Source organism: Trachypithecus francoisi, unplaced genomic scaffold (genome assembly GCF_009764315.1).
Source record: "Trachypithecus francoisi isolate TF-2019V2 unplaced genomic scaffold, Tfra_2.0 Lachesis_group4, whole genome shotgun sequence".
Taxonomy (NCBI): Eukaryota; Metazoa; Chordata; class Mammalia; order Primates; family Cercopithecidae; genus Trachypithecus; species Trachypithecus francoisi.
This window is the reverse complement of record NW_022681469.1, coordinates 7,319,352-7,347,343: the sequence shown is the minus strand read 5'-3', so window position 1 is coordinate 7,347,343 and position 27,992 is coordinate 7,319,352. Positions and strand designations below refer to the sequence as shown.

The 27,992-nt window shown below is 40.1% G+C and overlaps 1 protein-coding gene and 1 non-coding gene across 4 annotated transcripts in view; one reads left to right on the top strand and one right to left on the bottom strand.

Annotated features, from left to right (window-relative positions):
- GALNT11 (polypeptide N-acetylgalactosaminyltransferase 11) overlaps positions 1–27,992 on the top strand; it is an 83,772-nt gene that overhangs the window by 28,431 nt on the left and 27,349 nt on the right. Inside the window, exons 1-2 of one of the 3 annotated variants that reach the window (XM_033191781.1) lie at positions 10,355–10,462; positions 27,495–27,827. In XM_033191781.1, the coding sequence (XP_033047672.1) occupies positions 27,533–27,827 (295 nt within the window). In that variant the 5' untranslated portion in view covers positions 10,355–10,462; positions 27,495–27,532. Of the gene's footprint in view, positions 1–10,354; positions 10,463–10,967; positions 11,019–27,494; positions 27,828–27,992 lie in introns of those variants that run through there. The other 2 variants (XM_033191782.1, XM_033191780.1) reach the window with 2 other exon arrangements.
- Positions 1,681–1,786, bottom strand: LOC117073903. Its single transcript, XR_004433450.1, has one exon. It is a non-coding gene; the product is annotated as a small nucleolar RNA U13 (small nucleolar RNA).

Sequence of the window (27,992 nt, the reverse complement as noted above, 5' to 3'; positions counted from 1 at the left end):
TTTATCATTATTGAGGGTAATCTCAATTACCACTGAGGTGGTGGTTGTCAGGTTTCTCCACTGTAAAGTTTCTCCCCACCTTCCCTCCTTGTACTGTAGTCCTTTGGAAGGAAGTCCATGTGCACAGCCCACCCCTGAGGGTGAAGTGTCTAAATTATTTGGAATTCTGCATGGAGATCTGTTATATTCTGTCCTGTTTACTATTTAGTCATTTATTTCTTTAAGTTTGGACTTAGGGACATTTATTTTATACTTTAGGTTATAATGCAATGCAACTTTGTTTTTTTATTCAGATGATTGTCACGGCTATGGCTATTATGAGCTCTTCAGTTGGTTCCATCTGTCCCTTTGATGTGCCCCCGACATTGTGGTTTTGGTTTGTTTTATTGAGCACTTCCTTATTTTCTGGCACTGCAAGAGCCATCTTGCGTATTTCCTGCCCCAGTCTTAGAATCAGCCATTTTCCTAAGGACTCCTGGTCTTTTTTTATTGGAGAATGATATTAAAAACCAAGATCTGGGTGTGTGTTAGGCCATTCTTGCATTACTATAAAGAAATACCAGAGACTGGGTAATTCATAAAGAAAGGAGGTTAAATTGGCTCAGAGTTCTGCAGGCTTTATAGGAAGCATGGTGCTGGCATCTGCTTGGCTTCTAGGAAGGCTTCGGGAAGCATCCAATCATGGCAGAAGGCGAAAGGGGAGCAGGCATGTCACATGGTGAAAGCAGGAGCAACCAAGAGAGAGTGGTAAGGGAGGTGCCACATACTTTTAAATGACCAGATCTTGTAAGAACTCCCTGTCAGGAAATCAGTACCAAGCCATGAGGGATCTATTCACCCCCATGATCCAAGCATCTCCCACCAGGCCCCACCTCTAGCACTGGATCATGTATCTGCCGCTGTCATATTACACAGAAGTTGTCCTGCCCTAAAAATTCCCCCGTGCTTCATATTGAACCCTCTGCCTCCCCACCCTATGAGCCCCTGACTACTACTGATCTCTTTATCATCTCTATAGTTTTACCTTTTCCAGAATGTCATATAATGGAAAGCATACAATATGTAGCCTTTTCAAGCTGGCTTCTTTCGTTTAGCAATATGCATTTCAGTTTCTTTCACATCTTTGTGTGGTTTGATAGTTCTTTTTGCTGAATAAAACCCCATTGTATGGATGTATCACTGTTCATTTATCTTCTGAGGGATCTCTTAGTTGTTTGCTTCCAAGTTTTGGCAGTTATGAATAAAGCTGCTGTAAGGTTTCATGTGCAGGTTTTTGTGTTGGTGAGTTTTGATAGTTTAAAGAAATTGATGCATTTCGTCTTGTATTTGGGGGTATAGAGTTGTTTGTAATATTTCTTTATTATCCTTTCACTGTTCATGGGAGCAGTGTGATGACTCATTCTTCATTGCTGATACTGGTAATTTGTCTTTTCTCTTTTCTCTCAGGGAAGAGAGGGTCAGTCTAATCTGTTTACCTGGCTAGAGGTTTATCACTTTTTTTGATCTTTTTAAAGAATCAGCTTTTGGTTTTGTTGATTTTTCTCTTACTGTTTTCCTTTTTCCAATTTCATTGATTTCTACTGTAATTTTTATTGTATTTTTTCTTCTGATTGCCTTAGGCTTAAATTGTTTTCCTTTTTATTTTTAATTTTTAAATTTTTAATTTTTCTACTAAGTTCATGTCAGACAAGTAAAATGGGCTGACTTCGTAATAAGATTTGAGGGAGGCATATTTCCCACAAGCACGTGAAAACCCAATCACCACACTTATGAACTACAAAAGAATCAAATTGTTCTTCTTTCTCTGATTTTCAGAAGTGAAAGCTTAGGTTATTGACTTCAAACCTTTCTTCCTTTCTAATATTTTCATTTAATGCTGCATGTTTTTCTCTAAACACTGCGTGCTTTGTATCCCACAAATGTTGTTATATTTTCATTTTTACTTTAGTTCAATATATTATTTAATTTTTGAGACTTCTTAGACCCATGGGTTATTTAGAAGTGTATTAATTTCTAGATATTTGGGGATTTTCCAGATATCTCTGTTACTGATTTCTAGTTTAATTCATGTTATTTGAGACCATGCTTTGTATGCTTTCTAGTCTTGATTCTAGTCTTGAATCTGTTAAGATGCATTTCATGGTCCAGAATGTGGTCTATATTGGTGAATGTGAGCTAGAGAAGAATGTATATCTACTATTATTGAATGGAATTTTCTATAAATGTCATTTAGATCAAGTCGATTGATAGTGCTGTGCTGTTCAAGTTACCAATTTCTTCACTGATTTTCTGTCTGCTTGATGTATCAATAACTGACAGTGTTGAAGTCTCCACCTGTAGTAGTGGATTTGTCTCTATATTTTTCTTAGTTTTTGCCTCATGGATTTTGATGCCTTCTTATTTGAAACATACACATTCAAGATTGTTAACGTCTTCTTGGAGAACCGACCTCTTTATTATTATGTAAGACCCTTTTTATCCCTGATTATCAGACAAAAATCTGTTTTGTCTGCAGTTAAAGTTGCTCCAGCTTTCTTTTGAGTAACATCAGCATGCTACATCTTTCTCCATCCCTTTACTGTTAGCATATCTAAATCTTTATAGTTCAAGTTGGTTTCTTACAGACATGATATGGTTAGGTCTTTTTAAAAAATTTTGTCCACTGTGGCACTCTCTTTTGATTGGTATATTTAGACAATTCACATTAGAAGTGATTATTAATATCGTTGGATTAGCATCTTCCATCTTTGTAACTGTTTTTCATTCATTGCTTTTTAATTTTTTTTAATTGGGCATTTTATGTGATTCAACTTTATCTCATCTCTTGTATGAGCTTCCTATTCCTAAGAGCACAACTTATCTTACAGTTCTAGAAGTCAGAAGTCTGAAATGCGGCTCAGGGGACTAAACTCAAGGTGTTGGCAGGGCTATTTCACTTTTTTGAGGTTCTGGGAGAGAATCTGTTTCCTTGCCCTATTGAGAAGACACCTGCAGTCCTTGGCTTGTGAAGCCCTTTGCTTCCATCTTCAAAGCTAGCAGTAGGTCGAGTTCTTCTCACATTGCTTCACTCTGATCTCCTCTTTTGCCTCCCTCTTTCACATTTAAGGACCCTTGTGATTATATTGGGTCTACTCACATAATCCAGAATAATCTCTGTATTTTAATGTCATCTGAGTAGCAACTTTAATCCCATCTGCTACCTTAATTCTGGGGATTAGGATGTGTACATTTCTGAGGAGACCATTGTTCTGTCAGTTACCATGTAACATATCAATTATACTTTAAAAAGGTTTTTAGGAGGTTGAGGCAGGAGAATCCCTTAAACTTGGGAGGCAGAGGTTGTGGTGAGCCAAGATCATTCCACTGCACTCCAGCCTGGGCAACGAGAGCAAAACTGTATCAAAAAAAAAAAATTTTTTTTTTAAGCTGGGTGCTGTGGTTCACCCCTGCAATCCCAGGACTTTGGGAGTCCGAGGCAGGTGGATCACTTGAGGTCAGGAGTTTGAGACCAGCCTGGCCAACATGATGAAACCCCATCTCTACTAAAAACACAAAATTAACTGGGCATGCCTGTCGTCCCAGCTACTCAGGAGGCTGAGGCAGAAGAATTGTTTGAACCTGGGAGGCAGAGGTTGCAGTGAGCCAAGATCGTGCCACTTCCAGCCTGGGTGACAGAGTGAGACTCCGTCTCAAAAAAAAAAAAAAAATTCTAATGTATAGAAAGCAAAAGTTCCTCTTCAAAGCTTCCCCTTTAAATCATAAATGTTATTGATATCTTTTCTGAGAACTAACTTTCTTCAAGTTCCTTATTTTATAGTAATGACTCTCTGTTAAGCCTTATGTAGCAAATGTGACAGAATAAGCATTCTCTGACTTCAGTATCTGTGTTAGACATGCTCACAGCCACGTAATACATTCTGTGTCCTCGTACCTTAGTCAGATTATTCGTGCTGAACGTGCCCAGGCATGTTCCAGCTTGCAGCCTTCTCTCTTATTTGGGAATATTACTACTTTTCTAAATCCTTTCATAAGCAACTTCCTTTTTCCCTTTGTTCCTCACTGCCTTTACCTATTTAGAAAAGTTTTAAACTGTTGGCCAATCGGGTTTAGGTTAGGTTGTGAGGTCTGGTTCCAGCCAATGGAGTCAGGACACAGCAATAGGGACCGACCTCATGCGTAAAGGATAAATATTCTAGTGTCTTTTTTACTTTGTGTGTGCTCGTGGCAGGATTGCTGACGGGCACCACCCTTTCTGCAGAGTAAACGTCGCCTTGCTGAGGAAACTTTTTGTCTGATTGCTGATTCTTCTCTGCGACATTGGGGAATAAGCATTTGTTTCCATCATAGTGTTTACTCTTGAGTTTACAGTATACATTTTATTTTTCAATTGGCATATCATTGTGTATATGGGGTACATAGCGATGTTTCTATACATATTTAGATCAGAGTAATTAGCATATCCATCAACTCATACATTTATCGTTTCTTTGTGTTGGGAACATTCAATATTCTCCTTAGAGGTATTTGAAACTGTACAATATGTTATTGTTAACTGTAGTCATCCTACAGTGCTATAGAACACTAGAACTTATTCCTCCTATCTAGCTGTAATTTTGTATCCTTTAACAAATCTCTTCCTATCTCCTCCCTTCCCCCTACCCTTCCCAGCCTCTAGTACCCTCTGTTCTAATTTTTCTATGAAATAACTTTTTTTTCAGCTGCCACATATAAATGAGAACATGTGGTGTTTAACTTTCTGTTCCTGGCTTATTTCACTCAGTATCCTCCAGTTCCATCCATGTCGCTGTGAATGACAGGATTCCACTCATTTTATGGCTGAATAGTATTTCATTGTGTTTATATTCCACATTTTCTTTATCTGTTCATCTGTTGGACACCCAGATTCATTCCGTATCTTGGCTGTTGTGAATAATGCTGCAGTTAACATGGGTATGTAGATGTCTCTTCGATATACCAATTTCCTTTCCTTTGGATAAATGCCCAGTAGTGGGATTGCTGGATCATATGGTATGCTATTTGCAGATTTTGAGGAACCTCTATACTGTTTTCCATAGTGGCTATACTAGTTGATATTCTCACCCACAGAGTATAAGAGTTCCTTTTTCTCTGCATCCTCCCCAGCATTTGTTGGTTTTGTTTTATTTGTCTTTTTGGTAATAGCCACTCTAACTGGGATGAGATGATACCTCATTGTGCTTTTGATTTGCCATTCCTTGATGATTTGTGATAATTGAACATTTTGTCATATATTTTTTGGCCGTTTGTTTGTCTTCTTTTGAGAGATGGCTGTTCAGATCATTTGCCCATTTTTAAATCTGATATTTTTTTTCCTGCTGAGATGTTTTAGTTCCTGATTTATTCTGGATATTAATCCCCTTTTGGATGAATAGTTTGCTTTTATTTTCTCCCATTCCATAGGTTGTCTTTTCAGTCTGTTGATTGTTTCCTTTGCTGTGTAGAAGTTTTTAATGTGACATAATCCCATGTGTTTGTTTTTGCTTTTGTTCCCTGGGGTTTTGAAGTTGTATTCATAAAATATTTTCCCAGATTAATGCCCTGAAGCATTTCCCCTGTTTTCTCTCAGTAGTTTTATAGTTTCAGGTCTTACATTTAGGTCTTTGATCCATTTTCAGTTGATTTTCGTATAGAGGTGGGAGGCTAGTTTCATTCGTCTGCATATGAATATCCAGTTTTCCCAGTACCATCTATTGAAGATACTGCCCTTTCCCCAGTGAGTATTCTTGGCATCTTTGTCAATAATGAGTTGGCTGTAGATACTGTGGATTAATTTCTGGGTTCTCTGTTCTGTTCCGTCGCTCTGTGTGTCTGTTTTTATGCCAGTACCATGTTGTTTCCATCACTACAGCTTTGTAGTATATTTTGAAGTCTGGGCGCATGATGCTTCCAGCTTTATTCCTTTTTTTCCCTCTTTGAGTTGTAAGCCACTTTTAGTGCATTTGGAACTCTGTGGGTGTGGTGGTCAAGTGTGAGGGAGGGTGGGAGTTCTGGAATCTGGTTAAATCTCAGTCTGACAGTGGGTCTGGGTCTCACATAGGTTCACTCTTACAGTGGGTGGTGATCTTCACAAGTATTTCTCTAGTGCTAGAGTTCTTCTCCCCTGTCCCCTATTCCTGCCCTATTTCCTTGAGGCCCTGACCTTTGCAAATTTTTTTGCCCTGTAGGTATGACACGAAGGCTGGAGGGAACTGGAGTGGGAGGAATGCCCTTTGCATTCACCTAGTTAGGAGAAGGATCTGGCAAAGCTTTTTTCCCCTGGAGCAAATGACTTTGTGGCAGAGAAAACTCTGGGCTTATTACTCTTTCCCCGCCTGCCAGAAGGGATCTTTCTGGGATCTTCCACCTTAGTGCCTGGTGGAGTTTCTGGAGGTAAAGCCCACAGAAGTGTGGGTCCCGCACCTCCTGAGACTGCTTCCCCGAGCTTCTCACTGTCTCACTAGTCTACATCCAGCCTCCAGCACCAGCTTATGGCTCCAGCAGTTTCTGCTCCAAGTAAGTGGATCTCGTCTGTGTCTTTCCAGGTTTCCAGCACAGTTTGCCCTGTTAGCTCCGTTTTCTGATGGTCCCAGAAGAGTCATTGATTTTGAGTTTTCCCAGCTTTTTGTCATCATCAGGAGTGAAGGCTTCTATACTCATTACATGTTGTGGCTGAAAGTGAAGTCACCACCTTCTTTTTAACTTGCATTTTGTGACTTGTTACCACTTCAGTGCTTTAGACACATAGGTTCAGAGCTGCAGTATTGTGTCTAGGTTTGATTATGCTAAATTTAATCTTTCTTATATATCACCTGATTAATAAGGATTTCAAACTATACTGCCTGGTAGCTTTTGCTTTCCTTAGAAAAGCTTATCACTTTTTGACTGGGTGCGGTGGCTCCTGCCCCATAATCCCAGCACTTTGGGAGGCCAAGGTGGGCGGATCACCTGAGGGCGGGAGTTTGAGACCAGCCTGACCAACATGGAGAAACTCGTCTACAAAAATACAAAGCCAGGCGTGGTGGGGCATGCCTGTAATCCCAGCTTCTTGGGAGGCTGAGGCAGGAGAATTGTTTGAACCTGGGAGGTGGAGGTTGCGGTGAGCTGAAATTGCGCCATTGCACTCCAGTCTGGGCAACAAGAGTGAAACTGTCTCAAAAAAAAAAAAAAAAGAGACAAGGTTAATCACTTTCTAATGTTCTGTTCTTGCAAGTATAAAGGTATGTTACTACTTTTCAGAAAAACGTTTTTCTATGCATTATTTTGCACTTTAAGGCAACAAAAGCTGTAAAGGCTGTCTTTATTAGATTTTTCATTAGTGCATCTAAGGATTTGTCAAATTGTTCCTTTTCTGTTGAAACCTGAATTGATGAGTTTTCATTCCTCTAGAAGCAGGTCTTGAGATTGAAATCTGAATCCAAGTTGTGTATTTGCCAGGTAATCCCAGGACACACCAGCAGGGGAATGAAGTGTGCCATCTAGGAGAGACAGCCAATGAAGGGCATGTTTTCAAGCCAGGTCCCGCTGTGGACAACTGAAGCTTGATTGTGCTGGGGAATTCTATAGCCAGTGTAGAATACGTATGTCTGAGTTGTTCTTTTTCCACTGGGAGTTTGGAGGGAGGCTGTATTTAAGGAAGCTGGGGTCGTTTTTATCAGTGTATTGTGGGGACTGCCCTCAGGTAGGTCGGTACACATTCCCCTGTAGTTTGGGCCTGCCCTGCACATGGGTAGATGGGCTTCAGAAGCCAGAGAGATACAGGTACTGGCAGTTGGAATTCAGAACACTGTGCAGGATGGTAATGCTCAACGGGACCTGCAAACGACAGTAACTGCGATGTTTATTTACTGGGCTTGGTTAACAGCGTGAGCTAGGATCTGGTGATTTGCCAGATTGATTAAGTCTGTCAGCTTTCTAAACCTGTTGAGATGGTAGATACTCAGAAATTAACTTCTTATACAGTTCACTATGTATGGAGAAAAAAAATTTTCTGAAAAAGGCCAATAGCTAGGCATGGTGGCTCATGCCTATAATCCCAGTACTTTCGGTGGATGAGGTGAGGATCGCTTGAGCCCAGGAGTTGCAGGCTATAGTAAGCTATGAGCATAACCACTGCACCCCAGCCTGGGTGACAATGAGACCCTGTCTCCAAAAAAAAGGCCCAAGATTCGGTCACAGTTTGATTTGCTGATTTTTTTTTTTTTTTTTTTGGCAATACCTAGCCTGCACACTTTGAAATGCAAAAACAACTGTTTAGAAAATAGCCCTGGCCTTGTGCTTCCGATAATGGTCTGAGTAACCTAGTTAAAGCCAGCTGATACTTTTCTGAAAAGCATCGAGGAATTTACAACATCGTAAAGAATTACTGGGCTAAGATTAGGGAGGTAGAAATCCAGAGACATGAGCCTCTGACCCAGGGCCACTTTTGCCCGCTATTTGCTGTTCTGGAAGAGCAGGTGAGAGGCTGGGGAGTGTAGTTAACTGACTCACAGGAGGACAGGAACAAAAACTGGAGTCTAGGACTTGCCGTGGGTAAGAAATCTGGTGAGCCACCTAGGGTTAATGTTGAAGCCTTGAGAGACTGCCGTCCAGAACACTCATGGGCTGGGAGTGCGCCAGCCTTTGCCTGGACTGCAGCTCCATGGGGTCACCTGGGGGTTTAGTAAATCTCAAATGGTGAAATGGATTAGGGTAATCTCAAATTGCTGGTGACCCCAGTCACCTAACAGAGGCAGATGAAAATGCTCTCCAGAGGAAGATAACATCTCATGTCTCAAATGATTTCTGAAATGATTTTTCAAATAGAGTATACACCACACAACCAAGTCAGTGTAACCAGGCCCAGTGGGAGACAACTTTAACAAGAACCTGCACAGATAACAGAGGATAGAAACAGGCTTTGTAGACAGTGGAATTACCAGACAGACGCTAAAGCATATGTTTATTATGTTCATGGAGATAAAAGTTGAATAAAAACATTTCAACAAGGAATTGGAAACTTAATATGAAGGGGCAAAGCAGACCTGAAAAACAACAAAATACTAGATCTAAAAAATACAGTAGCCAAAGTGGAGGATTCAGTGGATTCAGCAGATCAGATACTGCTGAAGAGAAAAGTGAGCCCCCGGAGAGATCAGAAGAAACCTCTCTGAATGAAGTGTGAGCGGGGAAAGGCTGGGCAACACTCAAGAGGCTGTAAGAAATACACCCCATCCTTAGAAAGTCTGACATATGTGATTGGAATTCTAGAAGGAGAAGAGGGAGTGGGGTAGAAGGAATATTTGTTTTTGTTTTTTTTTAGACGGAGTTTCACTCTTGTTGCCCAGGCTGGAGTGCAATGGTGCAATCTCAGCTCACCGCAACCTCTGCCTCCTGGATTCAAGCTATTCTTCTGCCTCAGCCTCCTGAGTATCTGGGATTACAGGTGTGTGCCACCACGCCTGGCAAATTTTGTATTTTTAATAGAGACGGGGTTTCTCCCTGTCGACCTAAGGTGATCCACCCACCTCGGCCTCCCAAAGTACTGGGATCACAGGCGTGAGCCACTGCGCCCGGCCAGAAGGAATATTTGAATAAATAATGGCAGAGATTTTTGAAACCCCATGTGAGATGACAATCCACAGAATAAGAGATTCTAAATATAGCATAAGGTGATTTTTAAAGTTTTCCACTTCTAAGTAATAGTCTGATTCATTTTCCTCAGATTGAGCTTCCTTCCTCTCTTCCTCTCTAATTTTAGCAGTGGTTTTCAGAATTCTGCTGAGAGTAAGTGTTTTTCTAACAAGTGATGAATTACATGTTTTTTTAAAATCACATTTACAAAATAATTTATGTGCTAGAGTTCCAAAAATTTTGATTGGACAAAAAGGATGCAACTTCTGTTTTGATTGAAGACCACGAGATAAGAACATCTTAAATAAAAGACAAGCTTTCCAGACCCAAAGGATTATTTTATAATGCAGGAATTTCAGCATAATGGGCAGTTGGGGGCAGAGCCCCTCACTAGCACCCCTCAGTCATGGTGTATAGGTAGCTCCTCCTCTGTCTCTCCCGGCCAACTAGGAAGGATGCCTCTCACGGATGAATGGCATACCTGACACAGGAAAGGGTGTGTGTAGGATGCACGTGGAGACCCTTGTTTTATTAATACTACTACTCTTAATATTTATGTATAATAGCTGGACACAGTGGCAGGTGCCCATAGTCATTTTATTTCAATTTATATTATTTGTTTTCCTTACTGTTCTTTTCTACCTCATAGAATTAGGAGGTAGAAACCAACTGACCTCATGCTTGCTCCCTGAGGCTGTGGTAGCTTTTACCTTCTTGTCTTCCACAGGTCTATAGTGAGCGAGAGCTGCTACTTTTTACTTGGGCATTTGTTCAAAGTGTTGAAGAATGGTCAGCCTCTACCATCCCTTGTTCACTGGCTCATCAGCTGCCCCAGGTTTTGCTCTTTTAGCTATTTGCCATGTTGTTTGTCCTTTTAGTTTCTTTTCTGTGTGTTTGATTAAATTTGCTTCTTTCTCCCATCAGCATTACTTTGTGGTTTTCTTCTGCATTTGAGGCACAGTGTTAGACATTTCATGCGTTCATGTTCTTTTTGATTGTTTTACAGAGAAGAGATTCATAAATATCAGGGATGTCTGAGGATCATTCCCAGGGAGCATATGATGTCTGGAATTTGCTCTGAACCTTTCCTAATTCAACAGTCTCCTTATCTGTAATTATAAACTACTACTGGTAGCTGTGTTTTCTTCTAGTTTTCAGGGTAGATAAGGAATGAGAAAGAATAATGTGTATTTTTATGTTGTCATCACCTGGTAATTTCACAGGGGTATGTAGGTACTGTACTGTTGTAAATTAATATTTGTACTTACATGACTACAGCTGAATTAAAATATGAATGTGCCTCTTGTATGGAAAAAGCTAACAAATATTTGCTGTTTGACAATTTGTAATACAGGGTATCTTACAAGAAAATAGCTGGAAATTACCGAAAGATAAATATTTAAATACATTTTAAATGCATTAAATATTGTGAAAATTATTTTATACTGGTAGAAAATGAATGTTGTCCTGTGAAATAGAATTGTCTCATTAGTCTTGTGGTAAAAGATGGACATTAAAAGGTGATTATGAATTTCAGATTAGATAATGATTCATAGAGGAAAACTATTCTTCAAATTGTGCTTTTAGAACATTTGTTCAGTACTCAAATTTTATTCTCATATTTTTGACATATTGATGGAATTAAAATATTCTTTCAGTGTGCTTAAAACCGTTCGGTTTTCTTTGGACATGTGGCTATGGAAATCCCCTTTGCTTGTAAGGTTAAAATGATATGGTATCCTATTTCTTTCATAGCCTTAAAGTATTTAATCTTTTCCATAGTTCTTACATTTTCAAGTTAGGGAGTTTTTCCCTAAGAAATTTTTTATCTCGTTTATTAAATCACTACATATTCCTTGTAGAAAATGTTTTAAATAAAAGAGAGAACAAAGAAAATTAGCCATAATGCCACTAACCTGAGTCGATTAATTTTTTGGTGGTTGCCAAAAACAGTATAGCATTTTGTAGATAGTGAAGAAAGATGAAAAATAAGTAGTAGATTATATAGCAGAACATTGAAGTGGTGAGACTTCTAGTGATTTTTAAATAGTTTCCTTTTTGCTTCTCTGTATTTTCTGAGCTTTTAGCACAATAGCAAAAGCTATTAAAACATTAATTGTGGGCCAGGTGCAATGGCTCACACTTGTAATCCCAGCACTTTGGGAGGCCTAGGCGGGCAGATCACCTGAGGTCAGGAATTCAAGACCAGCCTGTCCAACATGGCGAAACCCCATCTGTAATTAAAAAAACACAAAACATTAGCCAGGCCTGCTGGTGGGCCCCTGTAATCCCAGCTACTCAGGAGGCTGAGGCAGGAGAATCGCTTGACCCCGGGAGGTGGAGGTTGTAGTGAGCTGAGATCTTGTCGCTGCATTCCAGCCTGGGCAACAAGAGTGAAACTCTGACTCAAAAAAACCAAAAAAAAACAAAAACAAAAACATTAATTGCCAGCACCCTGAATGGAGCCTCACCTGTAGATCTTCTATTGTGTTCCTAGTTTATCAGCCTTTTCTTTAGGATTATTTAATGATTTTCATTAAATCATTCAGAAATGACTTAGATTTCTGAAAGATTAAGATTTCTGGAAAATGTTAGATTGTTTAAACTGGAAGATTAGTGGAATTAAGCCATCATCTGTAGAGTGACATTGCATAACAGGCATTGTCTTAGTGACTTTTATGTAATTTAACTGCTTTATGGAGCACGGTTTTATAGCTGGTTAGAGGACGACTACAAAAAGCATTTCAAAAGGAGCCTTCTTACCTCAAAGCCCGGTATTGTGCTGTTGAGAAATACCCCTCAGGCTAATCTGATGATGATGCCGGAATGTAAATTGGGTGAGCTGAGATTTTAGTCCTTTGCGACCTAAATAGTTCGCCAGAAAGCATTTTAGATATTAACAACAGTTTTTAGATATTAACAACAGTAGATGCTAACAGTCACAATAAAAGTTTGCTTTTTGTGCAGATTTAAGTATGTATGTGCTTAAATTGTTATTTGCATGTTTTTGTATACACATTTTTCTAGTTTCCTGGATTGCATAGTAGTATAAGGCTACTCTTCACTTACAAAGATGATGTCAGCTTCCAGCTCTGACCCCATACCACTCTGTTTTCTTCCTCTTCTTGTGGATATCAGCTTTTTAAAAATGGTTTATGGGGGATGCTAGAAACCAACCCAATATTATGCTTTGTCTTTCCGTTTTTTATCCTTTGTTTTATAATATAGGCAGGTGTGTGTACTTATATGTAGCATCCTATATATACTCTTCTCATCTTTTTTCACCTGACAACATAATTTACAGATTAATCTATAATTAGCAATTAATAAAGACACTTTCCTTTTTATAGCTATGTATTGCTCTGTTGTGTGGATAGTTGTTAGTTTGTTCAACCAGCCCCTTATTAATGGACAATTGGGTTGATTTTAGCCTTTTGCTATTATAAATAGTTCTGTAGTGAGTAGGCCTTTGCATATATTGTTTCCTGTTTTTACCATCTGCGGTATAGATTACTAGAAGTAATATTGCTAAGTCAGAGAGTAGATAGTGTATTTTTGCTGGATATTGCTAAATGAACCTGCGTAGAAGGTATACTATGTGTTAGAAATGCTTGTTCCTCGGTAATGTAAAGAAATAGCACTTGAACATAAATTTAATTTCCTCAGCAAGGCCATTTTTACTTTCTGCAGAAAGGGTACACTCACCAGCGGTTTTGCCACGAGAGTACACCGAACAAAGGAGACAGGGTCATTTAAAACCTGACGCATCCACCCTACTACTGTGTCTGGTTTCCATTGGCTGGGATGGAACCTCACATTCTATATTTGTCCCGATTGGCTAGCAACTTAGAACTTTTTAAAAGAGGCAAAGGCAGAGGAGAACAAAGGAAAGAGGAAGTAACTTGTGGAATGCTGAGAAAGGTAGAAACACCTTCAAATAAGGAATAGGAACAGGCTGTGACCTAATGCTTGGACCAGTATAAGCATGCCAGGGCAAATATTTAGGCTAAATTGTGGGAGCTAAGAACATAAAGTGCATTGATTTCTTTATCACGGCTAGCAGATATTTAAGAATGTTAGCACAGGTCTTTGAATAAATTTTGCTTCTAAGAGAAGTTACTATTTATTCCTAATTAGATGGGGAGGAAAGTTTTTGAAGAGGAACCTCTATTTTGCTTTTTACAGATGTATGAAAGTTTCCCTACAGCCTCACTGTCAGAATATGTTGTCAAGCTTTTGGATTTTTTCAGTTAAACGGGTGGGAAATGATGTTTCAATGTAATTTAAACTTGCATTTCCCTTAGTATAAGCGGGTTTGAGCATTTTTTTCATATAGCTAAGAACTACTTGTGTTTCTGTTCTGTGAATAGTTTATAAGGTTGTTGTTCCTTTATTTTTAGAATCTCTTTGAGATTGTGACTGACAGACCCTAAGGTGACCCCCCAGTAATTCCCTTCCCTGCAGTGGGGACGGGTCCTGTGACTTGCTTGTAATCAACAGAGTATAGCAAAGGTGATAGAATGTCAATCTCTTGATTAGGCTAGGTCATATGGCAAAAATAGGAGGCCACTCCTGTGACTACATCAACGTTATAGAAGACTCTGTCTTAAGCAGACCAGAGTAGGAGACTCCTCAGGTTGGCTTGATGAAGTCAAGAGCCATATTGGTGAAGCCCATGTGGCAAGGAACTGCAGGGAACCTCTAGGATCTGAGGGTGGCCTCCAGCCGACAGCTGTTAAAAAGCCAGGGCCCCTCAGTCCTGAGCCACAAGGAATTGAATTCTTAACAACTTGAGTGAGTTCAGAGCAAATTCTTCCCCAGTTAAGCCTCTAGGAGAGAACACAGCTTGGCCGACACCTTGTTTGTAGCCTCGGGGACCCTCAGTAGAGGGTCCAGCTGAGCTGTACTCACTCTTGACCCACAGAAATAGCAAGATAGTAAGTGTGTGTTGTTTTAAGCCATTAGGTTTGTAGTAATTACATAATTACATAGCAATAGAAAACCAATATTGAGATATTACTGTTTTGTCTGTGATACCAATGATAAGTATTTTTTCTAGTTTGTCACTTGTCTTTTTGCTATTCTTTTTATGTCTTTTAGTATCCAGAGTTTTTTGTCTTTATGTAATCCAGTTTCTTTTCCTGTATTCTGATCTTTTTTAGTCCTAGCTAGAAACATTTTGGCCAATCCCAGATAATAGAGGAATTTACTCATATTCTCTTCTAGTACTTGTATGGAGTCATGTTTTATAATTAAATATCCAATTTTCTTGATAAATGATGGGAGGAGTAGACTCTATTGTTCTTCCATATGGCTGAACAGTTGGTCTGACATCATTTAGTTGAAAGTCATTCATTTCCTTTCAGGTTTGTGGTGATGTCTTTATTTATGCTAAGCTTATACTAAATTTGTTTATAGCAAACTTATACTAGATTTCTAAATTTCTAAATGTAATTGGGTCTTTTTTCTCTTCTTTTCCCATTGGTTTGTCTGTCTGTGCATGGGCCCCGCTATGCTGTTGAATAGAGAAGCCCTGGAGTTCACTTGCTCTGCAGTGGGGCTCACATCCCGCTAGTTCTTTTTCCAAAGTTTACCTGTCTATTCCCTGCTTATTTATTCTTTTCCAAATGAACTTTATAATTAACTTGTTTAGCTCCAGAAAAAAACCCTGATAATATATTTAACATGATTGTGTAGCACTTACAAGTTAACTTAGGGAGAACTGACGTATTTATTAGGATTTTGTGTCTTTTTGTCCAAGAATATGGTATGTACATCTTTCCATTAGTTCCAGTCTTCCTTTGGGACCTTTTGGAGTTTCTCATTGTTTTCCTCATAAATGTTTTAGACATTTATTGTTAAATTTGCGCTTAATATTTTAAGATGTTTGTCTTGATATTCATAAATGAGATTTTTTGTGGGGGAGGTTCAGTCTTTGTCAGGTTTTTGAAATCAATGTTCATTTCATAAAACAAATTGGGAAGCTTTCCTTTAAAAAAAATTTGGCTTAAGTAGCAGTAGGATTTCCTCTGACACTCTTCTCTGTGCCTGGTGGTTTGTTTTGTTGTATTTTGGTTTTTTTTTTTTTTGGAGTTTTTGTTTTGGGGAACTCTTTTACGACTTTCTTTGGGACTGGGGTCAATTTTAATAAGTCGTGTTTTCTTTAAAAGTTACTCTCTTCTAGCTAGGTGTAGTGATGCACACCTGTAATCCCAGCTGTTCAGGAGGCTGAGAGGAGGATAACTTGAGCCTGGAGTGTGGAGTTTGAGTCTAGCCCGGGCAACAGAGGGAGACCCTGTCTCTTAAAAAAAAAAAAAAAAGAAAAATTTACATTTTCAAGTTGATTTTGTTAGAACTATACAAAATCACCTCTTTGTAAAATTTCCTCTCACAGTGTTTTCAAATGTATTGTTAAGAAATCACGGACTAAGAGGAAGACTTGGTACTTTTGCTGGCGTGCTGAGTAGTTTGTTTCATAAGGAAACCCTCGAGTGAAACTGTTTAAACTGGTTAGCCGTGTTTCTTGCCTCTCCTTCTTCACAATAAATACTCATTTCCTAGGATGTGCTATACTCTTCTCTACGATTTCCCATTGTACAGAATGTAAACAATGTCCTTTAACCTTTTCTGGAACAGAAATACACTTCAAAAATTATACAAACAAGTATGTATTAATTGTTAATACTAAGCACTGTGCTAAGCATATGGGTCTGAAAAGATGGAAATGAGCCCTGTCCTCAGGGGGCTCGTTTATGGTAAGTACAGCAGTGCTTACCCTACAGGCAAATTGTCTGTTGGGATATCTTGGGTTCACATATCTGTAAAGGATGATTCTGCTGTCATTAATTGTCCCCCTCCAAAATCACAATGTTGAGCGTCTCATTTTCCAGCCATGACATTTCATCTTGCTGGTTCCCTCTGTCTAGTAACAACTCCAGCAATTATTTAGCCACACCAGGACCTCTAATCCATTGGCCTATCCACATTTTTCATCTTGCCTCATACTTCCACATCCTCATATCTCTGTTTCCCTGGCTTAAATCTGTGATTTGTCATAATCATCCCACTGTATATACCTTGCCCCATTCCTGTACTGTTGTACCTCCCTGGCAAAAACCACCTCTCAGCTTATAAGGCACCTATCCCTGAGCAGCTACCAGACCATGACTGAAGAAGAACATAAAACCATAGTGACTTGTCTCAATTTAATAAATTCAGGTTCACAACTGGTTAGCCTTTTATTCATTTAACTTTGAAGAACGTATTAGCTGGTGTCTAACTGCTGAAGTTTTGAAGAACGTATCAGCTGGTGTCTAACTGCTGAAGTTTTGAAGAACGTATTAGCTGATGTCTAACTGCTGAAGTTTTGAAGAACGTATTAGCTGATGTCTAACTGCTGAAGTTTTGAAGAACGTATTAGCTGATGTCTAACTGCTGAAGTTTTGAAGAACGTATTAGCTGATGTCTAACTGCTGAAGTTTTGACCCTGTTAACTATTCAAGTTTATGATTGAAAGAATTTGTGACTAGTTGTTTTGCCTTAAGTAACCTGAGATACTTGCTTTGACTGTCCTTTCAAAGGCTTTCAGACTTGGATATTAAAGGCATGGTAATTGCCTTTAGAAGGGATAGCCAACAGTATGAAACAAAAGGATTTTGTTGTGTAGATAGTAGATTCATTATTCATTCATTATTAGTTTAGATTTTGATTTTAGCTTTTGATTTTTGTTTGGATGTTTTTAGTTTCTTAAGCAGGTGAGAAATTTATTGAATAATAGACATCTGATTTCTTTGCATTTCCTTCATATTTGGGTGTTGGCTTCTTTTTTTTTATTTTTGGAGACAGTCTTGTTCTGTTGCCCAGGTTGGAGTACAATGGCATGATCTTGACTCACTGCAACCTCTGCCTCCCGGGTTCAAGCGATGCTGAAAATCCTCAGCATCCAGAGTAGCTGGGATTGCAGGCGTCTGCCACCACACCCAGCTAGTTTTTGTTTTGAGACAGAGTCTCGCTCTGTTGCCCAGCTGGAGGGCGGTGGTGCAACCTCAGCTCACTGCAACCTCTGACTCCCTGGTTCAAGCAATTCTCCTGCCTCAGCCTCCTGAGTAGCTGGGATTAGAGGCACGTGCCACCACGCCCAGCTAATTTTTGTATTTTTAGTAGAGACAGAGTTTCACCATGTTGGCCAGAATGATTTCAATCTCCTGACCTTGTGATCGGCCCACCTCGGTCTCCCAAAAGTGCTGGGATTACAGATGTGAGCCACCACACCTGGCCCAGTTTTTGTATTTTTTTAAGTAGAGACAGAGTTTTACCATGTTGGCCAGGCTGGTCTTGAACTCCAGATCTCAGGCAATCCACCACCTTAGCCTCCCAAAGTTCTGGGGTTACAGGTGAGAGCCACCGCGCCCGGCCCCAACTTCTCGACCTATCTGAAAACAGATAGTGCCTTTGTTGCTTCTGAACACCATTATGCTTAATTGTATAAAAGAAATGATGGGATTTTATAAATGTGGATGTTTTTAAATTTAGTATTATGATTTACTTTGTAAAAAATACTCTCTAAAGAATTATAATATGGTCTGGGAAAAAGAATAACATCTGCCTGATAAGAGTTGTTGAGAGTTAATATATTTTATAGCTCAGGAAACCAAGGAATCATGATGTTGAGCTGTTGCGGATCGGATGAGCCGGGGTGGTTATTCCATGAAGAATCTGGACAGAGTTGCCCAAATCCTGTTGGTGAGGTCTTTGAGCAGAAAGCTTTTTCATTTTGCCCTTAGGTGCTGGCAGGTAGCCAAGAGGGAACCTAAGGAAAGTAGTTTCCCGGATTTTTTTTGTTTGTTGTTGTCAGTGAATTCTGTAAGATTAGTCTGCCTGTTTTTATCACAAAGACCATTATTTGAGTTTTGAAATTGGACAATAAATTCCTGCGTTGTTTCTTGTACCTTTTCCAAAAATAAACATGACTGTTGTTCTGAGCTAGTTTTTATACTATTGTTGAATAAGATGGTCATGACCTCTATGCATAGTATTAAGGTATTGCTTAGCCCAAACAAGATAGTAACAGATTTGTTTAGAAATTTGCAAGCATGACCATATTACAGTAATTTTTTCATTTATTAACAAATATTTTTTCATTTATTAACAAATATTTATTAAATTGTTGCTACATTCTATGCATTATTATAACCTCCAGGGATAGACAAAAGCTGTTCCCCTACTGGAGCTTACTTTCTGGTATGGGAGAGATAAACAATAAATAATAAACTCAGTGAATAAGTAATTATGTATATGTAAGAAGGTGATAAATTCCATGGAATAAGGAAGACCAGTTTAATGTTTAGTGACTGGGTTGAAGTTTTAAATAGGGTAATCTTGGTAGGGCCTTATTGAGAAGATGATATTTGAGCAAAGATTCAATGGCAGTGAAAGAAGCCATCATGAAATTACCTGGGAGGAAGAGTGTTCTAGACTGAGTGAAGAGCCAGTGCGTAGTCCGTAATGGAGTATAATTGAAATGTTTGACCCACAAGGAGACGTGTGTCTAGGACAAAATGAATGCAGAGAGAAGGTAGTGGGAGAAGTGCTCAGGGAGATAATTACAGATTATGTAGGGACTTGTAGCTCTTTGTAGGGAACAGATGGGTGGTCATGTCTACCATTGATATTATATGTTAAATCTAGATCTAATGACAAAAAATTAATATCTGTTCAGTATCTACTATATTCATCCTATAGATACTTTTCAGCATTTTCTGTGGGCTATTCATTGTGGTAAGTGAAGGGAAAACATTAAACAAGAAAACAAACAGCAAAAGCAAGTCACAGTCCTTGTGGAGATTGTCTTGGTTCAGTGCAAAGGGTGGTGTTTTGTGTGTCAGTCATTGTATCTGACACTTTACATATTTTACCTTGTGTAATTCTGAGTATTTCATTTCATTCTGATTATCCAGTAAGATGGACAATGTCGTTAACTTGGAATACAGTTGATGAAAATGAGGCTAAGAAAATCTGCTAATTTTTCCAAAGTTGCATGACTGATATATGGCAGAATGGGATTAGAATTCAGTCTTGTCTTTTCATTATACCCAAATCTGGCTGTGCATCAGAGTTAACTTGGAGGCCTGTTGAAGCTAAAGATACCTTAACATAACCTCTGGGAATTCCCATTTAGCATAGCTGGCGTGGAGCCCTGGGAATCTGTAGTTTGAATAAATACTCCAAGGATTTCTGTATTTTGAAACTACCGCCCTCTGTTATTATATTTATGGTAGCGTGATACAAGTGATTATGGGAACCTTTGTCTTCTATTTTTAAAGAAAATGGTTTTGTTGTTTCATTGTTTAGTATCATGTTTGTTACAAGATTTTTAGAGATGCTCTTTGTCAGGCAAGGATTTCCCTATTTTTCCTAGTTTGTTAAGAATTGAGTGTTGAATTGTAATAAACTCTTTATCTCCATTGATCAAACCATGTGTTTTTTTTCTTTTAATTTATGGAGGTGGTAGATTACGGTTTTTCAAATATTGGACCAACTTTGAGTACCTGAAGTAAATACAACTTATTCATGGTATATTCAGTTTTTAAAAACATGGTTGGTTTCAGGCTTTTTTTTTTTTTTTTTTTTTTGAGACGGAGTCTTGCTCTGCCGCCCGGCTGGAGTGCAGTGGCCGCTCTCAGCTCACTGCAAGCTCCGCCTCCGGGTTCGCGCCATTCTCCTGTCTCAGCCTCCCGAGTAGCTGGGACTACAGGCGCCCGCCTCGTCGCCCGGCTAGTTTTTTGTATTTTGTAGTAGAGACGGGGTTTCACCGTGTTAGCCAGGATGGTCTCGATCTCCTGACCTCGTGATCCCCCGTCTCGGCCTCCCAAAGTGCTGGGATTACAGGCTTGAGCCACCGCACCTGGCCTTTTTTTAAGATTTCTGTACTCTCTCTGAGATTGTCTTTAATATTCTTTCCTTAAGCTGCCTTATTTGGTATCGGGGTGGTAACAGCCTCAGAAAGGGACATGGAGAATCTTTCCTCATTTTCTGTCCTCTGAAGGCCATTGCATCTACCTAAAATCATCCGTTCCTTAGATACTTGGTAGAACTCACTTTTAAAATCACCTAGAAATGTTTTTATAATAGTTTAACATTCACAGGGACTATAGGGCATCCAGGTTCCTGATTTTCCACAGCTGGTGTTGTGCATTTATGTTTTTCTAGGAATTTGATCATTTCACCTGAATTTGTAAACAGTACTCCTATTTTAAATGTGTCTGTATTTACGCCTCTTTCTCATTGTTGTCTTATTTGTGCGTTTTTCTTGATATGTTTTGCCAGTGTTTGTGTAACTGACCGATGGGTTCTTCCTGCCCACTCCACAGAGAAAATCATGCCCTGAGACCATAGCATTGCAGGCAAGAAAGAACTTCATTCACGTGAAGCTGGCCCAGGCAGGAGAACTGGGCTTATCACTCACATCCATTTTCCTGAAGGCTCAGGGTTTTTATGGACAGTTTGGTGGGCAGGGAGCTAGGGAATGGGTGTGGCTGATTGGTTGGGGATGAAATCATAGCGGGGTGGAAAACAGTCTTTGTGCACTGAGTTCACCTCTGGGACCAGTTGAGTCATGAGTCACAAACCTGGGTAGGATCCGTATGAAAGATATCTCAAAAAAACAATCCAGGTTTGCTATATGTAAAATGTTCGTTCCCTGGTGCCATAAAGAAATAGCACTCGAATATAAATTTAATTCTCTTAGCAAAGCAGTCTTTATTTTCTGCAGAAAGGGTGCTCATCGCAGATGGAATAATGGCGAGAGCACATTTGAACAAAGGAGGTAATTTTTATCCCTTATGCTGTTCCTGCTACTGTGTCCTGTCTCCATTGGCTGGAACCGGACCGCACAATCTAAATTAAAACCTGATTGGCTAACAGTTTAAAACTTCTCTAAATAGGTAAAAGTAATGGAAAGACAAAGGAAAAGAGGAAGTTGCTTGTGCCAAATAGGGAAGGGGCATAGGCTGCGAGCTGGAACGTGCCTATGAGCATGTCCAGCACAAATATTTTGGTGAAGGTACAAGGACATAGAATGTACTGTGTGCCTATGAGCATTTTTCACAGCTACGTAGAATAGGGCTTAACAAAGAGTTATTAGCATAAAGAGGCTTAAAGGAAGTTCGTATTTAAAAGAAACTATTATTTCTAACACGATTTACTCTTTAACAAGAAGGGAAACTTTGAAGAGGAACTTTTTACTTTCTACAGGTTCTACAATAATGATGTTATCTATAGGAACGATCGAGGAAGTCATGAATTTTGCGACGTCTGGCCGCATGACTCCCGAGCAGTAAGGGATTATAGAAACTACACCTACATTTCAGTGGAGTTTAGGCCCTTCCAGTTCCCATTATCATATTCTTGCTTACAAAGGTGGTTTTCAGTCCCTGATCAAGGAAAGGGGCTAGTTACAGGGAGGGGCTGTTCTCATCCTTGCTCCTAAGTTAACCTGGAAACCACATTTCTCCTAAAGTTAGCTTGGCATACACCCAGGAGTGACCAGGGACAGTTGGGAGGTCAGAAGCAAGGTGAGGTCAGCTATGTCGGATTTCTTTTACTGTCATAATTTTGCAAAGGCAGTTTTATTTTGTTAATTTTACTGATCTTTTAAAGAACCAGCATTTGGCTTCTGTTGTCTTATCTTCATTTTCTATTAATTCCTGATAATGTTTTTATTGTTATTTTATGTTCCTTGGGTTTATTCGGTTATATTTTTCTTAATTCATAGTTTGTGGTCATATTTTCTAATATAGGCATCAAAAGCTATACATTTAGCCATATCCTATGGGTTTTTAAAAAGTTGTATTTTCACTCCTTAGTTCTGTAGAAATCTCTGTAGTGTTCATTGGCACATTTTGTAACGTTTCTAGTTACTTTGTTACCATTGGTTTTTGGTGGACTTGTCTTGGTCACAGCATGTGGCTCTTTGACCACACCTCAAGAGGCTTTGCTCTTGCTCCACCCTCCCCCAGATAGCTCTTCCCCACATAGCTGCAGTACTCACTATTTAGTTTACGTCTTGATGCGAGTATCACGTTTTCAGGGAGGCCTTCCCTCTCCATCTTCCTGAAACTTCACACACCTTCTCCTTTTTGCTCTTCCCTGCTTTATTTTCTCTCCTCAGAACTTACCACTTTCTAATATGTTATTTAACACAGTGTTCCCAGCTGGATAGAGAAGGAAGGAAAGCCATTACGGGGTGTATAGCTGGAGACAGAAATGGAATTAAATCGTAAGGAAAGTGGGGAGGGCTGAGTGCCTGGACTTTGCCTGTCATGAGACTGAAGACATAGGGGTAGATGCAGCTGAGGAGTCAGTGTTGTGGTTGGAGAGGAAGATTTTTTTTTTTTTTTCATATGGAGTCTCACTCTGTCACCCAAGCTCGGCTCATTGCAACCTCTGCCTCCCTGGTTCAAGCAATTTTCTCCTGTCTCAGCCACCCAAGTAGCTGGGATTACAGGCGCCTGCCACCACGCCCAGCTAATTTTTTGTATTTTTAGTAGAGACGGGGTTTCACCATGTTGGCCAGGCTGGTCTCCAACTCCCGACCTCAGGTCCTAGGCCTCCCAAAGTCCTAGAATTATAGGTGTGAGCCACCGCACCCAGCCGCAGAGGAGGTTTTAACTTAGAAGTGAAGAGGTCATCACATCCGTCCTGGATGATGATGAAATTGAGGGTAGGGCAAAGTTCCTTATGTGGAATTTAGGTAAAGGTGACAGCAGAAGCACTAACCAAGACATTTGGAGGCAGGTTGGACATGGTCCAACATGATAGTGGGAATCAGGCTAAAGAAAATGTGAGAAACCACATCAGTGTCCATCTTTCATAGCTGCTAATGGAGCAGCCCTTGCTTTCTTCAGGGTCTGTTTTGGGTGGTTCCCTTTTGTGAGGGCCAAGCAGCCCATGGTGGAAGTGGGAAGGCCGGGAGTGGTTTGAGGAAAACAACCTGTAAGTGTGAATCTTGCTGTGTGGTTGAAGAAGGGGTTGGCTCCCTAGGTGCCTAGTTCCTCCAGGATTCAGAGCATCCTGTCCAGTTATAGTCTTTAACTTTAGGATCTCATGGCCTTTGGAAGAAGCAGTGCTTTCTTGTTGTTTTGTTTACTTGCTCTTTGTCTAACCCTAAGCAAACATTTTAGGGAGTTATAATGTCTGTTTCACCTAAATGTCACTGCTCTGTACATTTTTGTTGGAATATTTTTGTTGCACGTTGCATTTTTTTTTGTCTTTTCCTTTGCTCTCGTGGGCTTCATTACTTAGAGAACGTTTTCTTCTACTTCAGGTGTTTGTGTTTTTCTGTTTATGTCTTTAGTTTTAAAAGTGCCTGCAGCTAACATAGCAGTGCTTTCATTGGCGCCTGATTTTCCTTTGTACTCGTCATTTCCAGCCATGCCTCTGGTATTACTGTTGGTGGGAGTTTTTGTTTGGTTGGGTTTTTGTTTTGTTTTGGTATGTTACTGTTATTTTGTTTTTTTACTTTTTAATTGACTTGTAATGGAATATTTAATAGTTCTTGGTTGGCAGACAGTTAAGAAACAGAACTGTTTACCATCTTCTAGGCTCATGGCATAACCTTGTACAAGAGAACCTGATTTTTCCAGTGGTGCTTTACTGATGCCGATTTGCTTTGTCCTGATCTTTTGGGGATAATACCATTTTTAAGATTATTTTATGCTGTAGAAATAAGTAACTTAAAAGCAGTATTTCTGTGCAGTTTTCTTATGTATCTGCATTGCTTATATGGTTTCTCTGCCGTAAGTCTATGTAGTGAGATGATTTTATATGTGCATTGGGCTCCTTAGAAAGAATTCCTTAGGAAATTGTATTAGCCTCCATGAAGATCAGATATCAGAAAGTTTAGGAAAAATAAGTGGCCTGTAATCCCAGCACTTTGGGAGGCCAAGGCGGGCAGCTCACCTGAGGTCAGGAGTTTGAGACCAGCCTGGCCTACGTGGTGAAACCCCATCTCTACTAAAAATACAAAAATTAGCCAGGCGTGGTGGCACACACTTGTAATCCCAGCTACTTGGGAGGCTGAGGCAGGAGAATTGCTTGAATCCGGGAGGCAGAGGTTGCAGTGAACCAAGATCCTGCCACTTTACTCCAGCCTGGGTGACAGAGTAAGACTCTGTCTTAAAAAAAAAAACAAAAAACAGAGGTTGCAGAAGATAGAATATTGCTGAACAGCAAGTGTACCTGTCTGATTCTTACTTTGGAAGCTTCCTCTCAGGGTTGTACTCCACCCTGTGAGGTGTGGGGTGTCAGACTGCCCCTAGTGGGGGATGTCTCCCAGTTAGGCTACTCAGGGGTCAGGGGCCCACTTGAGCAGGCAGTCTGTCCCTTCTCAGATCTCAACCTCGGTGTTGGGTGATCCACTGCTCTCTTCAAAGCTGTCAGAGTCGTTTGCGTCTGCAGAGGTTCCTGCTGCTTTTGTTGTTGTTGTTGTTAACTGTGCCCTGTCCCCAGAGGTGGAGTCTACAGAGACAGGCAGGTTTCCTTGAGTTGCTGTGAGCTCCACCCAGTTCGAGCTTCCCAGCGGCTTTGTTTACCTACTTAAGCCTCAGCAATGGCGGGCGCCCCTCCCCCAGCCTCGCTGCTGCCTTGCGGTTAGATCGCAGACTGCTGTGTTAGCAATGAGGGAGGCTCCGTGGGCATGGGACCCTCCCGGCCAGGTGTGGGATATATTCTCCTGGTGTGCCCGTTTGCTTAAAGCACAGTATTGGGGTGGGAGTCACCCGATTTTCCAGGTGTTGTGTGTCTCAGTTCCCCTGGCTAGGAAAAGGATTCCCTTCCCCCTTGCACTTCCCAGCTGAGGCGATGCCTTGCCCTGCTTCAGCTCTCGCTGGTCAGGCTGCAGCAGCTGACCAGTACCGATTGTCCGGCACTCCCTAGTGAGGTGACCCCAGTACCTCAGTTGAAAATGCAGAAATCACCGGTCTTCTGTGTCGCTCGCGCTGGGAGTTGGAGACTGGAGCTGTTCCTATTCGGCCATCTTGCAAACAACCCCATCAAAAAGTGGGCAAAGGATATGAACAGACATTTCTCAAAAGAAGACATTCATACAGCCAACAGACACATGAAAAAATGCTCATCATCACTCGCCATCAGAGAAATGCAAATCAAAACCACAATGAGATACCATCTCACACTAGTTAGAATGGCAATCATTAAAAAATCAGGAAACAACAGGTGCTGGAGAGGATGTGGAGAAATAGGAACACTTTTACACTGTTGGTGGGATTGTAAACTAGTTCAACCATTATGGAAAACAGTATGGCAATTCCTCAAGGATCTAGAACTAGATGTACCATATGACCCAGCCATCCCACTACTGGGTATATACCCAAAGGATTATAAATCATGCTGCTATAAAGACACATGCACACGTATGTTTATGGCGGCACTATTCACAATAGCAAAGACTTGGAATCAACCCAAATGTCCATCTGTGACAGACTGGATTAAGAAAATGTGGCACATATACACCATGGAATACTATGCAGCCATAAAAAAGGATGAGTTTGTGTCCTTTGTAGGGACATGGATGCAGAAACCATCATTCTTAGCAAACTATCACAAGAACAGAAAACCAAACACCGCATGTTCTCACCCATAGGTGGGAACTGAACAATGAGATCACTTGGACTCGGGAAGGGGAACATCACACATCGGGGCCTATCATGGGGAGGGGGGACGGGGGAGGGATTGCATTGGGAGTAATACCTGATATAAATGATGAATTGATGGGTGCTGACGAGTTGATGGGTGCAGCACACCAACATGGCACAAGTATACATATGTAACAAACCTGCACGTTATGCACATGTACCCTAGAACTTAAAGTATAATAAAAAAAATTAAAAAATAAAAACAAAACAAAACAAAAAAACAACAAAAAAAAAAACTAAGGAAAAATTGCTGTTCGGTGCCACATTTAGTTCTTGCCTTGTTTTATAGGTGAGGGAACATAATTACCTGAACTCTTTATTTGAAAATAACTTAGATCTAGAGTGGACACTAGGGCAGGCATAACCTTTGATTGGAAAGTAGAACTATTTTTTTTTAAGTTGCTTATATTTATTTTTATTGTTTTGAGACAGAGTCTTGCTCTGTTGCCCAGGCCAGAGTACAGTGGTGTAATCTTGGCTCACCACAACCTCTGCCTCCTGGGTTCAAGAGATTCTCCAGCCTCAGCCGCCCAAGTAGCTGGGATTACAGGCACCTGCCACCACCCCCAGCTAATTTTTATATTTTTAGTAGATACAGGTTGGCCAGGCTAGTCTTGAACTTCTGACCTCAAATGATCCGCCCACCTCAGCCTCCCAAAGTGCTGGGATTACAACCGTGAGCCACTGTGCCTGGCCAGAGTTGCTTAGAGTTGCTTATTTATAATAATAGATTTTAAGATCGTTGGATTAAAAAAAGAATCTTGCAGTTGTATAGTTGGAAGGGACTTTAGTTGTCCTGTTATGATACATGTGGTACTTGTTATTTTCCTTGTGAAAAGTTATAACCTGATGAGAAAAATTACCCAACTGAAAGCAGTCCAGAACAAAGGTGAAGAAGTATCCATTAACATGGGCAAATGAATAAATCAGCTATTTCACTGCCATTGGTTCTCTGAGCATTAACCCACGGGCCTGAGGTTTTCATTGTTGAACCCTTTTTAAAAACTCAGTACTATCCATATATCTTCTTGTATTTCAATCTCTGTTAACTGTATGCATAGTGGTCCTCCTTGTTGGTTTGGAAAACAATGATTCTGTATTTGGTGGATGATTTAAAAGTGTGCTGAAGTGTCTAACATATTTATTCTTCTTTTTTAGGAAATTGAAAATGGCCCTTCAGCTATGCTAGGTCTATAATGGGAAGTGTCACAGTTCGGTATTTCTGTTATGGGTGCCTTTTTACATCTGCGACCTGGACAGTTTTGCTTTTTGTTTATTTTAACTTCAGTGAAGTGACTCAGCCACTTAAGAATGTGCCCGTCAAGGGGTCTGGGCCCCGCGGACCATCTCCAAAAAAATTCTATCCTCGTTTCACTCGAGGCCCAAGTCGACTACTCGAGCCACAGTTCAAAGCAAACAAAATCGATGATGTGATAGACAGTCATGTTGAAGATCCAGAAGAAGGCCACTTGAAATTCTCTTTTGAATTAGGTGAGTATATGATGTTTACCAGCAGCCATATCAATGTATTTAATCAATGGAAGTTTGATTAATTAGATTAATTAGGAGATTAGAAATGCTGCATCATTTTTTCCCACACTGATTTATTTTGTCTGTGAACTAGCTGAAGTTCTGTGGTTTCTGCAAGGGGTGTCA